The sequence below is a fragment of the Oncorhynchus mykiss genome, chromosome 18 (genome assembly GCF_057628025.1).
Source record: "Oncorhynchus mykiss isolate SJ-2025 chromosome 18, ASM5762802v1, whole genome shotgun sequence".
Lineage (NCBI taxonomy): Eukaryota > Metazoa > Chordata > Actinopteri > Salmoniformes > Salmonidae > Oncorhynchus > Oncorhynchus mykiss.
In genome coordinates this window covers 81,072,361-81,085,906 of record NC_143039.1, presented here as the reverse complement: position 1 = coordinate 81,085,906, position 13,546 = coordinate 81,072,361, and the positions used below count along the sequence as shown (strand labels likewise).

Here is a 13,546-nt window from a genome sequence, read left to right as displayed (position 1 = left end):
GGCTAGCAACACTGAGACATGCATGAGAGCATCAGCTGTTCCGGACGACTGTGTGATCACGCTCTTGTGACGACCCTCCCGTCTGCCGTATTCTGTCTTTGTTCTTGTTTCCTTATTAGGATGCCGGTGGGCGGAGTTGGGAGGGTCGTCAGCTTCATGGGAAACACCTGGGCCCGGTGTGTCCCAGGATAAATAGACCTCTTCCATATTCATGGGAGAGACTCTCTCCATGCAGACACCTTTGTAGATTGTGTTGTGGTTCTTGGTGGCCTTTTGTTTGTTTGCTTTGGCACCTTTCAACACCCTGCATTATCACATTCATGCATGCAAAACACTCACTTACACTACTGATTACTGATTAAGACAGACACCAATGTCAGGTTCAATAGCCTTGTTTGTGCATTGTACAAATCCCTACAACTGGAGTCCCGGGGAACAGTCCGGCTAGTCGATTACCTATCAACTAGACTCCGTAACATCATCCTCTTCAATAGAAAGTGCAAACATAAAGGCACAACATTAAGTTCTTAACAGTCAGATCATAACAATAGAAAAAGCATTACATTTTCTTTTTTACTTCGGTTGTCATCTTCCTTTTTTAATTGTAATTTAATTATTTAAGAAAAAAATATAGATTTTAATTAACCGAGGGCAAGTTACCAGTCCCTTGCTTACAGAGTAAGCTTGTCCGGTGGCTTGCACAGCCGACCCACCCGTGAGTAAGTATTGGCTCTGACAGGGGTAGGATTAGGGGCACGAGCTGGAGAGCTTGGTGAGGTAGAAGCCTCACCTTCAGTTGGCCCATGTCTCAATTCTGCGCCCCTTACCCTTAGGCCTGGACTGTGATCCAGCTCATCTAGATGAGTGTATGGCGTGTTCTGGTTTGTCTGCTCTGCTACACGCAGATCCACCCAATTGCGACGATAGAGGGAGCCACCAACATCCACCAGGTAAGAACGTGGTGCAACTCTCTGCAGGCATGTGCCCAGCCTCCAAAGTCCTGTGTGGTCTCCCGGCAGCGGTTTCATTCTTATCGTTTCACCCATCACCAGCTCTGGTAGGTCCCGAGCAGTCCGGTCGTAGAAGCACTTAGCGAGCTGCTTTCTGTGACGCAGTTTGTCCGTGATGCCAACCATGACGCAGGGCTCAAGTAGCTTGTTAGCTACGGGGATGGTAGTCTTCAGACGTCTGGACAGAAGGCGTTGTGCTGGGCTGCTGTCCATGTTTTCGGTGGGTGTGTTCCTCCACTGTAAGATCGCTTTCCATGGGTCGTTGCTGTCGCGCAAGGCCCTGCTTAACAGGTTTTTTGCAATCTTGACAGCTGATTCTGCCTTGCCATTTGCTTTTGGGTGTCTTGGAGAGGAGGTCACGTGGTCAAACTCCCATTCTGAGGTGAAACGCTTGAACTGTGCAGTGAATTGTGGGCCATTGTCCGTGATTACCTTGTCAGGCTGACCTTGCCTTGCAAACTGCGCCTTGCAGCGGTCTATGACCGTCTCTGCAGACAAGTCAGGGAGCAGTTCAATTTCCCAAAAGTCAGAGTAGTGATCCACGATGAGAAGATAGTCCTTTTGTCTGTGGCTGAATAAGTCCATGCTGACGATTTGCCAGGCCCTTGTGGGCAGTTCGTGTGACATCATGGTTTCCTTTTGCTGTTCATGAGCGTACTCGTTGCATGTGGTACAGTTGCTGACAAAGTCTTTAATTTCTGCTTGCATGTTTGGCCAGTATAATGTTTCACGAGCCTGGCGGTAGCATGCATCACCTCCAACGTGACTGGAGTGTATGCGGGTAAGTGTATGCGGGTATCTCTGGACGTAGTGATTTGGGAATAATGACCTTCTGACCTCTGAACAAGACGCCATTTTGCACGCTGATCTCATCTCGAAAGGTGTCTCCTCTTTCAGGTATGGCCAACCTGCGAGAGCCATGGACTTCAGTGACTGTAGGTGTTCGTCCTTGTCAGTGTGTTGCTTTATCTGGGCTAGGCGGTGATCTGTGACGTTTAAGTAGTCTGCCTGATTGATCTGTTGAACATCTTGTTGTTCCTGCTGTAGCGAACAGATGGCCTGCCACTGATAGACAGTGCCTCTGCCTGTACATTGTGTTGTTGCCCTGCTCAGTGTGTCGCTGATGTACATCTCTGGTCCTGGCTTGTAAATGACCTTCAGGCTGTAGTTTTGCAGAGTCAGGAGCATGCTTTGAAGCCTCTTGGGCGCGTTGAGGAGAGATTTACTGAATATGGCAATGAGTGGTTTGTGGTCAGTTTCAGCGATGACCAGGTCTCGCCCATATAAGTAGTGATGGAATCGCTGGCAGGAGAAGACGATGCTGAGGCACACTTTCTCAATTTGTGCATAGTTGTGTTCGGTGGGGGTGAGCGCTCTCGAGGCAAACGCAACGTGCTGGCCTTCCTGCATAAGGCAGCATCCAAGTCCCCTTTGGCTGGAGTCGCTCTGGATTGTGACAGGCTTCATGACGTCGTAGTAGCGCAACACTGGCATGGATGAAGCCAGAAATTTCATCTCCTGCACTGCGGCCTCGTGCTTGGGTAGCCAGTGCCATGCTGTGTCTTTGTCCAGCAACCGGTGCAGAGGCTCACAGATGGTGATAGGTGTGGCATGAACTTTGCAAGATAGTTTGCAAAGCCGATGAGACGCTGTACTCCTTTTGCATCAGAGGGGTTTGGCATGTCGGGGATCGCTCTGACCTTGTCTGGGTCCGGCTTCAGGCCTTTTGCATCAGACGGGTTTGGCATGTCGGGGATCACTCTGACCTTGTCTGGGTCCGGCGTCAGGCCTTTTGCATCAGACGGGTTTGGCATGTCGAGGATCGCTCTGACCTTGTCTGGGTCCGGCTTCAGGCCTTTTGCATCAGACAGGTTTGGCATGTCGAGGATCGCTCTGACCTTGTCTGGGTCCGGCTTCAGGCCTTTTGCATCAGACGGGTTTGGCATGTTGAGGATCGCTCTGACCTTGTCTGGGTCCGGCTTCAGGCCTTTGGCCGAGAGAATGTGGCCATGGAAATGGACGTCTTTCACCTTGAACTGCAGCTTCTTCAGGCCAAGAAGAAGCTTAACTGATCAGCAGCGCTCCATCAGTGCCAGGAACTTCACATCGTGGTCGCGTTCTGCTTCTTCGTCTGTGTCACCACAGCCTACGATAAGGACATCATCGGCGATGGGTTCAATGCCCTTGAGCCCAGCCAGTAACTCGAGCTGCTTTGCGTTGGTATATCTCAGGCACTACTGAGACACCAAATGGGAGCTTGAGCCAGCGTTTCCGACCCCAGGGGGTCCAGAAGGTAGTCATGAGGCTGCTTTCTTCATCCAGCTTGCATTGAAGGAATGCATCTCGGGCATCCACCAAGGTGAAAATCCTGGTCTTGGGAAGCTTATAGAGGACATCCTCCAGTGTTGGCATGATGTAGTGGGATCGTTTCAGTGCTTGGTTCAGATGCTTTGGGTCGATGCAGACCCTCAGCTTCTCTGTTTTTTTCACTATGACCATATTGCTGATCCAGTCAGTTGGTTCAGTCACAGATGTCATGTAGCCATCGGCCTCATACTTGTCCAGCTGGGCCTTCACAGCCACTTTCATTATGCAGGGCACATTGCGAGGAGCACACTGGACTGGAGTGATGCTCTCATCCACTTCAAAGTGTACCTCCCCAGGCACAGATTCAACGGGCATGTTGAATACATCGTCATATCTGCTGAGTAGTTGTTCTTTGGACAGGGGTCCATGCTGGACATGATCCACAATGTGCAGGTCATTTGGTACATTGAACTGCATCAGTCCCAGGCGTTCGCATGTAGAACCTGAGAGGAGAGGATGTTGACTGGTTTTTACAATCTCAAACTCCAGCTTGTGTTTGCGTCCCCGAATAACACATTCGGTCTCAAAGGTGCCCATAGAGCTCATTAGCTCTCCTGAGTACAGCTTTAGTCTAGTATCGCTGGGCAATAGATGTGTGTCAGGTGCCAGATTGATTTTGTCTTTGTAGCTCATTACGTTGCATGTAGCACCAGAATTCAGTTGACATTGTTGTTGCTTGTTGTGTAATCGTAGTGTCACAAACCATTTCTTCCCTCGAGTGTACAGCCCCAATGGATTCATGCATGTAAATGTCACTTTCACTTTTCAGCTCTGAACATTGAGTGACATCATCAACACAGTGAATCTTGCCCTCACTCACCCTTATTTTGCTTTTGAGACACACTTTTGCAAAATGATTATTAGTTCCACAAGCTCTGCATGGTTTTCCGTAGGCAGGGCAGTGCTCTTTGCCACGTGTGTGTGTATTCCCACAGTATTTACATGCTACGGGGCTCTCTGTGTTCACCGTTCGTGGTGAATTGCTCTGCCTCGATTGGTTTAGTCTGAATGTCTGCCTAGCAACAGCGTGAACAGTATCAACGTCGGAGCGTGGGGTTTCGATTTCCATTGCTCTCATTCTCATGTCTGTGACTTCAGCAGTGCGGCACATTTCGATGGCAGTTACTAATGTTAAGTCTCTCTCTCTCAGTAGACTCCGGCGTGTATCCTCATTTGCAATTCCCAGCACTATTTTGTCACGAATCAATTCATCTTTCAATCCCCCGTATTCACAAGTGGCGGATTTCTCTCTCAAACGGATTACAAAGTTGTGTACTGACTCACCCTCTTCCTGTTTACAGCTTCCGAAAACGAACCGCTCATAAATTACGTTTCTGGCGGGTTTGAAGTAATTCTCCAATGCATCCAATATTGCCTTTGCATCACACTGTTGTCGTGCTGTGAGGGTGAGATTGTGCCGGTAGATATGCCTGCATTCGCTGCCCATTAAACTCCTCAGAGTTGCCCCGGGGAACAGTCCGGCTAGTCGATTACCTATCAACTAGACTCCGTAACAACGTGTACCCTCAAAATTCATCACCAAGCTAAGGAACATGGGACTAAACACCTCCCTCTGAAACTTTATCCTGGATTTTCTGACAGGCCGCCCCCAGGTGATGAGGGTAGGTAGCAACACATCTGCCACGCTGATCCTCAACACTGGAGCTCCCCAGGGGTGCGTGCTCAGTCCCCTCTCGTACTCCCTTTTCACCCACGACTGCATGGCCAAGCACGACTCCAACACCATTATTAAGTTTATAGATGACAACAGTGGTAGGCCTGATCACCGACAACGACGAGACAGCTTATAGGGAGGAGGTCAGAGACCTGGCTGGGTGGTGCCAGAATAACAACCTCTCTCTCAACGTAACCAAGACTAAGGAGATGATTGTGGACTACAGGAAAAGGAACACTGAGCACGTCCCCATTCTCATCGACGGGGCTGTAGTGAAGCAGGTTGAGAGCTTCAAATTCCTTGGTGTCCACATCAACAACAAACTGGATTGGTCCAAACACACCAAGACAGTCGTGAAGAGGGCACGACAAAGCCTATTCCGCCTCAGTAAACTAAAAAGATTTGGCATGGGTCCTCAGATCCTCAAAAGGCTCTACAGCTGCACCATCGAGAGCATCCTGACCCACTTACATCACTGCCTGGTACGGCATTTGCTCGGCCTCCGACTGCAAGGCACTTCAGAAGGTAGTGCATTCGGCCCAGTACATCACTGGTGCAAAGCTGCCTGCCATCCAGTACCTCTACACCAGCTGGTGTCAGAGGAAGGCCCTAAAAATTGTCAAAGACCCCAGCCACCCCAGTCATAGACTGTTCTCTCTACTACCGCATGGCAAGCGGTACCGGAGTGCCAAGTCTAGGACAAAAAGGCTTCTCAACAGTTTTTTCCCCCAAGCCATAAGACTCATGAACAGGTAACCAAATGGCTACCTGGGCTATTTGCATTGTGTGCCCCCCCAACCCATCTTTTACGCTGCTGCTTCTCTCTGTTTATCATACATGCATAGTCACTTTAACCATACATTCATGTACATACTATCTAAATTGGCCCGACCAAACAGTGCTCCCGCATATTAGCTAACCGGGCTATCTGCATTGTGTTTCACCACCCGCCAACCCCTCTTTTTACGCTTCTGCTACTCTCTGTTCATCATAGATGCATAGTCGCTTTAACGATACCTACATGTACATACTACCTCAATCAGTCTGACTAACCGGTGTCTGTTTCTAGCCTCGCTACTCTTTTTTCAAATGTCTTTTTATTGTTGTTTTATTTCTTTACTTACCTACACACACACACACACACACACACACACACACACACACACTTTTTTCACACTATTGGTTAGAGCCTGTAAGTAAGCATTTCACTGTAAGGTCTACCTACACCTGTTGTATTTGGCGCACGTGACAAATAAACTTTATTTTATTTTATTTGACAGGGGGCGCTGTGTTGAAGATACCTCGTTTCCATCTTGTTTCTCCCCAACCGTTGTAAAAAAATTGTTTGGAAGATAAATAAATGAATTTTTTAATGTCTACATTCGCGTTGCCAAATTTATTATATTACAGACAGCTTAATGCATACTTTTATAAATGATTTGATGAGTTAAACATAAAACATTATAAATGACTACAACAACAAAATAAATTAAATGCATGTACGTTTCTCCTTGAAACATTTTACTGAAATACTGTGGAATTCCATTCATTCCTGTGGAGGATTGCTCCTACTGGGGAGTACCAATATGGCCGACCGGTGGATTCAAGTCAAAACGTCTCACTGGCCAACACCTAAACAGCAATCCAGGGTTTACACATCATTGGGCAGACCACTATCTGTGCGCGTATCTACTTGACTCGCACTCTTGCGAAGAACAGTCAGAGACAGACGGGATCACAGCCATTCCTCAGATAGAGGCAGAGCTCAGTAGTCCTTCTGAACGACAGGGTAATAAAATAACCTGGACAATCCGTACTAGTATATCGTTGTTATACACTTCTACTTGACCTCTACAACCTGTTTTGGGACAGACGCCTCCGCCTGTCACCCACGCCTCCTCCCACCGCTGGGAGCCCGCCCACACCTCCTGGCCTCCCTCCACCTGGGTCCTGGAACTCCGCCGACCGACCGACCGACCGAACCCAGCTGCAGGCGAAGGAAGCACCACTATTCTATTCCTCGTTCGAACCGCAACCGATACAAAACCGGCAGGCGCGCGAGACGTATGAAAAGGCAAATCCGAACGTGTGGTCATTCATCTCTAATTCTAGACTACCCTATATCTATAAACGAAATTATCAACATTTTTAGAAGATAAAAAGGCTTTCAATTACAGAAAGCAGAACAGACAGAAGCGGTAGTTAATGTTTTGGAGCTTCGCATCATCTTGGTGTTTTCTCTAGCTGCGCTCAACTCGAACACCCGTTCAGTTTCGTTCCATCCAGAATTCTGTCCACTGAATGAAGAATCTTTGCCACCCTGCGGTTTTGCTGAAGCTCTGACTTTGGAGCCGTATTCAAAATAGTCTGGACGGAGAAACATTCGTCATTCTAACATATCGGTTTTGCTGGTGTGTTCTGAAGTTCTGACGGACGGTTCTGACTTTGGAGCCGTATTCTAATAGACTGGACGGAGAAACATTCGTCATTCTAACATATCGGTTTTACTGGTGTGTTCTGAAGTTCTGACGGACGGTTCTGACTTTGGAGCCGTATTCTAATAGACTGGACGGAGAAACATTCGTCGTTGTAACATATCGAGTGGACGAGTCAGAGACTGGCTGGAAATTATTATTTTGCCCTCAACACCGTAACGCATGGTGGGAGTTTCTGCCTCTTTTCAGTGTAAGTGCCATTTTTTTCCATTCATTCACTCTCTTCTTAGCTTGTCTTTTATTACGCTGTGTGTATGTGATTGTGGAGAGAAGTCACTAGATCATCTGGTGAGACTTGCTGTATCCCTGTTCCGTTACAGCCGTGGTGAATTGTATCGGATGCAACAAGGTGCTTGCTAAAGTAGGCAATGTCTCTTTATGAAAATACTTAGTACAAATATTTTCTTAATATGAGTAATATATTATTTGAAAATAATCTATGATCTAGCCTATGGAATTGCGGTTTATAATCACGCGCAACCGGGTAGGTTATTATTGGAACGAACGGCGCGTAAAATAGGCTACGGGAATATGATACGAAACAGAAATATAATAATCTAACATTGATTTAATCTACAGGTTATTATATTCTAGTTTTCATTTGACATGTTTATTAGATCTAGAGACAGAATCATAGAATATCATCCAAAACCTTGAAATGAAATAATTGTCTATGTCTCACGGTTCTTTCCGCGCGTAATGGGATCATACACATATTATTTGGTACCTTGACACCAGGCTGCATTTTCGTCGTCTAATGTTAGCGTCTATACTTACATGAAAATGATTTGAATGGAAATGTTATCTACTGTTCAGTCAGTGGTCCTATTCGTTCCGCCAGAGTCAAATTGCCTAGACTATATATCAATGTAGCCTGTATAGATATAATTGAGATAATTAATAGTTAAATAGCGCTTCATATTTGTCTAATGGAGATGTTTTACTTTAATTCACTTTGTTCAGCTACAATTTTCATTCATTCAAATACAGTACAAGTCAAAAGTTTGGACACACCTACTCAATCAAGGGTTTTTCTTTATTTTTTACTATTTTCTACATTGTAGAATAACAGTGAAGACATCAACACTATGAAATAACACATATAGAATCATGTAGTAACCAAAAAAGTGTTAAACAAATCAACATATATTTTATATTTAAGTTTCTTCAAAGTAGACACCCTTTGCCTTGATAACAGCTTTGCACACTCTTGGCATTCTCTCAACCACCTTCATGAGGTAGTCACCTGGAATGCATTTAAATTAACAGGTGTGCCTATGTGAATCTAGGCTACTGGGGTGATGGGGTCTAGTCTGCTGGGGTCTAGTCTGCTTGGGGTGATGGGGTCTAGCCTGCTGGGGTGATGGGGTCGAGTCTGCTGGGGTGAAGGGGTCTAGTCTGATTGGGTGATGGGGTCTAGTCTGCCTGGGTGATGGGGTCTAGTCTGCTTGGATGATGGGTTCTAGTCTGCTGGGGTGATGGGGTCTAGTCTGCTGGGGTGATGGGGTCTAGTCTGCTGGGGTGATGGGGTCTAGTCTGCTAGGGTGATGGGGTCTAGTCTGCTGGGGTGATGGGGTCTAGTCTGCTGGGGTTATGGGGTCTAGTCTGCTGTGGTCTAGTCTGCTGGGTTGATGGGGTCTAGTTTGATGGGGTCTAGGCTGCTGGGGTGATGGGGTCTAGTCTGCTTGGGGTGATGGGGTCTAGTCTGCTGGGGTGATGGGGTCTAGTCTGATGGGGTCTAGTCTGCTGGGGTGATGGGGTCTAGTCTGATGGGGTCTAGGCTGCTGGGGTGATGGGGTCTAGTCTGCTGGAGTCTAGTCTGCTGGGGTGATGGGGTCTGGTCTGCTGGGTTGATAGGGTCTAGTCTGCTGGTGTGATGGGGTATAGCCTTTGGAGGTGATGGGGTCAAGGCTGTGGGGGTGATGGGGACTAGGCTGCTGGGGTGATGGGGTCTAGGCTGCTGGGGTGATGGGGTCTAGGCTGCTGGGGTGATGGGGTCTAGTCTAGTGGGGTGATGGGGTAGGTCTGCTGGGGTCTAGTCTGCTGGGGTGATAGGGTCTGATCTGCTGTGGTCTAGCCTGCTGGGGTGATGGGGTCTAGCCTGCTGCGGTGATGGGGTCTAGTCTGATTGGTTCTAGGGTGCTGGGGTGATGGGATCTAGGCTGCTGGGGTGATGTGGTCTAGGCTGCTGGGGTGATGGGGTCTAGTCTGCTGGGGTAAAGGGGTCTAGGCTGTGTGGGTGACAGTGTCTATCCTGCTGGGTTGATGGGGTCTAGTCTGCTGGGGTGATGGGGTCTAGACTGCTGGGGTGATGGGGTCTAGTCTGCTGGGGTGATGGGGTCTAGTGTGCTGGGGTGATGGGGTCTAGTCTGCTGGGGTTATGGGTTCTAGTATGCTGGGGTGATGGGGTCTAGTATGCTGGGGTGATGGGGTCTAGTCTGATTGGTTCTAGACTGCTGGGGTGATGGGTTCTGGTATGCTGGGGTGATGGGTTCTAGTCTACTGGGATGATGGGGTCTAGTCTGCTGGGGTGATGGGTTCTAGTATGCTGGGGTGATGGGGTCTAGTATGCTGGGGTGATGGGGTCTAGTCTGATTGGTTCTAGTCTGCTGGGGTGATGGGTTCTGGTATGCTGGGGTGATGGGTTCTAGTCTACTGGGATGATGGGGTCTAGTCTGCTGGGGTGATGGGGTCTAGTCTGCTGGGGTGATGGATTTTAGTCTACTGGGGTGATGGGGTCTAGTCTGCTGGGGTGATGGGGTCTAGTCCTGTGGGGTCTAGTCTGATGGGGTCTAGACTGCTGGGGTGATGGGGTCTAGTCTGCTGGGGGGATGGGGTCTAGTCTGCTGGGGTGATGGGGTCTAATAGGCTGGGATGATGGGGTCTAGTATGCTGGGGTGATGGGGTCTAGTATGCTGGGGTGATGGGGTCTAGTCTGCTGGGGTGATGGGGTCTAGTCTGATGGGGTCTAGACTACTGGGGTGATGGGGTCTAGGCTGCTGGAGTGATGGGGTCTAGTCTGCTGGGGTGATGGGGTCTAGTCTGCCTGGGTGATGGGTTCGAGTCTGCTGGGGTGATGGGGTCGAGTCTGCTGCGGTGATGGGGTCGAGTCTGATTGGGTGATGGGGTCTAGTCTGCTTGGGTGATGGGGTCTAGTCTGCTGGGGTGATGGGGTCTAGTCTGCTGGGGTCTAGTCTGCTGGGGTGGTGGGGTCTAGTCTGCTGTGGTCTAGTCTGCTGGGTTGATGGGGTCTAGTCTGATGGGGTCTAGGCTGCTGGGGTGATGGGGTCTAGTCTGCTGGGGTGATGGGGTCTAGTCTGATGGGGTCTAGACTGCTCGGGTGATGGGGTCTAGTCTTCTGGGGTGATGGGGTCTGGTCTGCTGGGTTGATAGGGTCTAGTCTGCTGGTGTGATGGGGTATAGCCTTTGGAGGTGATGGGGTCAAGGCTGTGGGGGTGATGGGGACTAGGCTGCTGGGGTGATGGGGTCTAGGCTGCTGGGGTGATGGGGTCTAGGCTGCTGGGGTGATGGGGTCTAGTCTAGTGGGGTGATGGGGTAGGTCTGCTGGGGTCTAGTCTGCTGGGGTGATAGGGTCTGATCTGCTGTGGTCTAGCCTGCTGGGGTGATGGGGTCTAGCCTGCTGCGGTGATGGGGTCTAGTCTGATTGGTTCTAGGGTGCTGGGGTGATGGGATCTAGGCTGCTGGGGTGATGTGGTCTAGGCTGCTGGGGTGATGGGGTCTAGTCTGCTGGGGTAAAGGGGTCTAGGCTGTGTGGGTGACAGTGTCTATCCTGCTGGGTTGATGGGGTCTAGTCTGCTGGGGTGATGGGGTCTAGACTGCTGGGGTGATGGGGTCTAGTCTGCTGGGGTGATGGGGTCTAGTGTGCTGGGGTGATGGGGTCTAGTCTGCTGGGGTTATGGGTTCTAGTATGCTGGGGTGATGGGGTCTAGTATGCTGGGGTGATGGGGTCTAGTCTGATTGGTTCTAGACTGCTGGGGTGATGGGTTCTGGTATGCTGGGGTGATGGGTTCTAGTCTACTGGGATGATGGGGTCTAGTCTGCTGGGGTGATGGGTTCTAGTATGCTGGGGTGATGGGGTCTAGTATGCTGGGGTGATGGGGTCTAGTCTGATTGGTTCTAGTCTGCTGGGGTGATGGGTTCTGGTATGCTGGGGTGATGGGTTCTAGTCTACTGGGATGATGGGGTCTAGTCTGCTGGGGTGATGGGGTCTAGTCTGCTGGGGTGATGGATTTTAGTCTACTGGGGTGATGGGGTCTAGTCTGCTGGGGTGATGGGGTCTAGTCCTGTGGGGTCTAGTCTGATGGGGTCTAGACTGCTGGGGTGATGGGGTCTAGTCTGCTGGGGGGATGGGGTCTAGTCTGCTGGGGTGATGGGGTCTAATAGGCTGGGATGATGGGGTCTAGTATGCTGGGGTGATGGGGTCTAGTATGCTGGGGTGATGGGGTCTAGTCTGCTGGGGTGATGGGGTCTAGTCTGATGGGGTCTAGACTACTGGGGTGATGGGGTCTAGGCTGCTGGAGTGATGGGGTCTAGTCTGCTGGGGTGATGGGGTCTAGTCTGCCTGGGTGATGGGTTCGAGTCTGCTGGGGTGATGGGGTCGAGTCTGCTGCGGTGATGGGGTCGAGTCTGATTGGGTGATGGGGTCTAGTCTGCTTGGGTGATGGGGTCTAGTCTGCTGGGGTGATGGGGTCTAGTCTGCTGGGGTCTAGTCTGCTGGGGTGGTGGGGTCTAGTCTGCTGTGGTCTAGTCTGCTGGGTTGATGGGGTCTAGTCTGATGGGGTCTAGGCTGCTGGGGTGATGGGGTCTAGTCTGCTGGGGTGATGGGGTCTAGTCTGATGGGGTCTAGACTGCTCGGGTGATGGGGTCTAGTCTTCTGGGGTGATGGGGTCTAGGCTGCTGGGGTGATGGGGTCTAGGCTGCTGGGGTGATGGGGTCTAGGCTGCTGGGGTGTTGGGGTGTAGTCTAGTGGGGTGATGGGGTAGGTCTGCTGGGATCTAGTCTGCTGTGGTGATAGGGTCTAATCTGCTGGGGTCTAGCCTGCTGGGGTGATGGGGTCTAGCCTGCTGCGGTGATGGGGTCTAGTCTGCTGGGGTGATGGGGTCTAGTCTGATGGGGTCTAGACTGCTGGGGTGATGGAGTCTAGTCTGTTGGGGTGATGGGGTCCAATCTGCTGGGGTGATGGGGTCTAGTCTGCTGTGGTCTAGTCTGCTGGGGTGATGGGGTCTAGTCTGCTGGGTTGATAGGGTCTAGTCTGCTGGGGTGATGGGGTATAGCCTGTGGAGGTGATTAGGTCAAGGCTGTGTGGGTGATGGGGTCTAGGCTGCTGGGGTGATGGGACCTAGGCTACTGGGGTGATGGGTTCTAGTCTGCTGGGGTGATGGTGTCTAGTCTGCTGGGGTGATGGGGTCTAATCTGCTGGGGTGATGGGGTCGACTCTGCTGGGGTGATGGGGTCGAGTCTGCGGTGGTGATGGGGTCTAGTCTGCTGGGGTGATGGGGTCTAGTCTGCTGGGGTGATGGGGTCTAGTCTGCTGGGGTGATGGGGTCTAGTCTGCTGGGGTGATGGGGTCTAGTCTGCTGGGGTGATGGGGTCTAGTCTGCTTGGGTAATGGGGTCTAGTCTGCTTGGGTGACGGTGTCTATTCTGCTGGGTTGACGGGGTCTAGTGTGCTTGAGTGATGGGGTCTAGTCTGCTTTGGTGACGGTGTCTATTCTGCTGGGGTGATGGGTCTAGTCTGCTGTGGTTTAGTCTGCTGGGTTGATGGGGTCTAGTCTGATGGGGTCTAGACAGCTGGGGTGATGGTGTCTAGTCTGCTGGGGTCTAGGCTGCTGGGGTGATGGGGTCTCGTCTGCTCGGGTGATGGGGTCTAGTCTGCTGGGGTGATGGGGTCTAGTATGCTGGGGTTATAGGGTCTTGTATGCTGGGGTGATGGGGTCTAGTATGCTGGGGTGATGGGGTCTAGTCTGATTGGGTCTAGGG

At 50.5% G+C, this 13,546-nt stretch overlaps 1 protein-coding gene across 2 annotated transcripts in view; it reads left to right on the top strand.

Moving 5' to 3' along the window:
* Positions 1 to 6,752: 6,752 nt before the first annotated feature.
* Positions 6,753 to 13,546, top strand: part of LOC110519153 (protein CBFA2T1) — a 238,440-nt gene continuing 231,646 nt past the window's right edge. For both annotated transcript variants that reach the window (XM_090206849.1, XM_090206848.1), the window contains exon 1: positions 6,753 to 7,737. In XM_090206849.1, the coding sequence (XP_090062975.1) occupies positions 7,710 to 7,737 (28 nt within the window). In that variant the 5' untranslated portion in view covers positions 6,753 to 7,709. The remainder of the gene's footprint in view (positions 7,738 to 13,546) is intronic.